General features: G+C 39.4%; 1 protein-coding gene across 1 annotated transcript; it reads right to left on the minus strand.

The window, feature by feature from the left end:
* Positions 1 to 608: 608 nt before the first annotated feature.
* LOC108984956 (G-type lectin S-receptor-like serine/threonine-protein kinase LECRK3) lies at positions 609 to 3,032 on the minus strand. The gene has a single exon (XM_018957068.2). The coding sequence runs from the start codon at positions 2,958 to 2,960 to the stop codon at positions 672 to 674; it is 2,289 nt and encodes a 762-aa protein (XP_018812613.2). The 5' UTR covers positions 2,961 to 3,032; the 3' UTR covers positions 609 to 671.
* Between the last annotated feature and the right edge of the window lie 368 nt (positions 3,033 to 3,400).

The following is a 3,400-nucleotide window of genomic DNA, read 5'->3' on the forward strand; positions in this document are numbered from 1 at the left end:
GGCACCAACGTCAGAGGTTGGAATTCATGGAGCAGATCGAGGGGCACTTGCACGGCCGTATTCATGGCGTAATGCATTCCAATCACGTGAGCAAAACTTTGTAAATTAGTCAAAATTATAATAAAAAAAAAATGGGCCAAATATCATTGAGGCCGGGATTATCATTATTTTTTTAAAATTTCCCTATATTAGTATATAGTAATAAGTTCTGCAACGCTATACCCTCAATAGTAACTCTACTAACAGTCGTAATTAAGTATATAAACGTCGCGTAATTGGTTTGAAAAAAAGTGAGATCTACTTTTATTTTTTATTTTTTTTTTCACGTGAGTCATATATTTACTCACATTTTTCATAAGAATTGTATGACGTTTGTACACTCGACAACTACAAATATCATTTCTCTACCCTCAAGATAGGGCTTAACTTCATATTAGAAAGTAAAGTGAGCACATAATATTAGAAAGTGAACGAGGAGATAGGGCATGCAGCATAATGGAATAAAACGATAATCAACATGGAAGGCTGCACTAGCTTGATTGTAACAACAACTTGAACTTCTTTAAATCCATGCCAATTACAAATCTGAGTTTTATGGGGGGGAAAATTATGGGGGAAAAAAGAAATACTTCACTCTCTTGAGTAATGAAGAACTAATGCTCAAATGAAGATCAAGCGCATGAAGGTTCAGGTATCTCTACAGTACCTTCCAACATCTGAACCACCCTCTTAATTGGAGGGCGAGCTGCTGGGTCTTCTTCTATGCACCACAATCCAATTTTGATCATCCTCTCCAAGCTTTGCTGATCAACTTCTTCAGGTACCAGCTTGCTTATTTTATTGGTCTTGAAACAATCATAGATCCAATTGACAAGAATTGCCTCTTCTTCAGGAGCATTGATGTCAATGCTCTTGCGACAGCATATAATGACCAAGAACACAACTCCAAAACTATACACATCTGCTTTTACTGTGATGGGCAAGTTCTTGTGCCACTCAGGGGCAACATACCCTCTTGTTCCTCTTATCCCAGTTATAGTCCTGGAATGGTCTGGCATCAATAGCTTTGCCAATCCAAAATCTGCAATTTTTGCACACCCATGCTCATCCATTAATATGTTGTTGGGATTGAGGTCACAATGGATGATGTGAGTTTCGCATTCTTCGTGTAAGTAGTGGATCCCTCTAGCAATATTCAAAGAGATTTTAATTCTTTCTTCCCAGTTTGGCTTTATTTGGGATTTGAAAATGTAGTTAGAAAGTGTTCCATTGCTCATATACTCGTAAACCAAAAGCCTATTCGAATCATCATGGCAGTAACCTAGTAGTTGGACTAGGTTTCTATGGTGGGTTCTTCCAATGGACCTCATCTCGTTCCTGAATTCTACGTCTCCTTCAGCCACAACTTTTTCAAGTCTTTTGACAGCAATTTTCCTCTGCCCATTTGACAAAACGCCCTTGAAAACTGTCCCAAAAGAGCCCCTTCCCAGTTGTTCGACAAAGCCATTCGTTGCAACTTCGAGTTGACTGTAAGTAAATGCTCGTAGAGAGACATCCTCAATAAATCCTTCATTAACTTCGGACATAACATTTTTGTACGACCAACGACGGTATCGCAAGATCAGAAATGCAGAAAGAGCTATCACAATTAAAAGTGGAGAACTGCCAATTAAGACGCCCATCCCCAGTTGTTTCATTCTTCCCCTGCTTACCTGGGTTGCTTCGGAACTCCCAAATATCACCTTAATTATGGTAGTACCAGAATTACCTCGTTGTTCTCTCCCGAATCTTAGCGGAAACTTCTGTTTTCTGCACTCCTCATCTTTGAATAGCGCGGCTACACATTCGCAGTCTTTCAAGCAATTCTCTCTGCAATTAGTTTTGGTCAATGACAAAGTAGAATAGGGGTTGTCTTCCCATTCAACACTTTCCAATTCCTGAAGAATATAAACTGTTTCTCCATTCTTGCTCGTGCAACCATCTGTGCGGGAACTTCTCGTGCAGCCCAAATTATGTTGTCCTCGGTCTAAGAAATCAAAACCTGGAGGGCATGTACATACAGCTTTTTGTTCCTGTACAGTACAATAAGCATTTAGGCCACAGAGACCGATAGGATCACATCTACTGCTCGAAGCTGACCATTCAATTGACCAATCATCATCATCTTGATTCAAGCCATGAGAATATAACCGCAATATTCCGTCAAAATCCAATGTTAAACGATATAAAGGAAAATTGTAAGACTGGTTTCTTTGGGCGTTTAAATTCTTGATATTGAAGCCGGTTGAATTAAGTATGAAAAGCTGACCATTACCATCAAGAGATAGAGACTCTCCAGCTCCGCGTGTATTTGAAGCCCAGTAAGCATACTCTGATTTACGTGGAATGAATGATGGGTATTGCACCAGGTTCCCATCCTCCTGCATTGTCAGTCGAAAGTTTCCACTTGCATGATTTGTCTCAGAGATGCTGGAGACAAGCTCGTTCCCCTTGAAGAGAGGTTGACCAGGTAAAATAGTGTCTGTTGGAGAATCAAAAGTCTGCCATACGATGGTTGAGTCTGAATTGTAGAGGACAAAGTTTCCAGTATCGAGCATGGAAGCTGAGTTAGCGGGCTTCAGAGCATCATTTAGAACTGTCTGTTGGCCTTGTTCTAGTTCAAAGACAAATCTGCCATCATTTGTCAGACGCAAAGTGACATTTCTTGAAAGCGGCGGGTTGTCCCGGTTAGCTGTCCATACGACTGTTTTTTGCTGAATTTTTTCCAACCAGATGCCTATGGCAAAGCCATCATCTTTCTGGTAGAAGCCAAAAGCAAACTGACCAGAACGTGATAACCAATATGGATTGGTGTTCGGAGAGAGGGAAGAGCCCAGACTAAGAATGCTTGAATTTCTTTGTTGGGCAATTGCAGCAGAAAATCCAATAATCAAAAGAAAAGAGAGAAATATCGGAACCATTATTGCTTTTTTGGGATGAATGACAATTCTATTCAACCAAAAGAGAGATACTAAGTTGTTTCAGCAGCTAGCTTAGATGCAGAAACTAGAACTTGAATGAGCTGCGAAACAAACGGATAAGAAAATGGAAATCTTGTTGCAGAGAACGAGTCTTCTAGCTCATAGCTAGTCTTTTGATCATTCCATGCAACTCCTGATTGATCTGTAGTTTGAGTAAATAAATTAGTCAACGTACATCAAGATTCTTTACTATCATTCAGGACAATAATGTAGTTTTCATCCAGAATAGTGGAAATATAATAAGGACTACAATTATAATTTAGATGACAAGAAGCTTGGGTACGGTCCTGCATGCAGTCGTACAAAAAATAAATAAATTATAAAAATACTTCCTGACTTCTCTAAAAAATAAGTAATTCAACTCTGTGTTCTTATGACCA

Source organism: Juglans regia, chromosome 6, assembly GCF_001411555.2.
Source record: "Juglans regia cultivar Chandler chromosome 6, Walnut 2.0, whole genome shotgun sequence".
NCBI classification, from domain to species: Eukaryota; Viridiplantae; Streptophyta; class Magnoliopsida; order Fagales; family Juglandaceae; genus Juglans; species Juglans regia.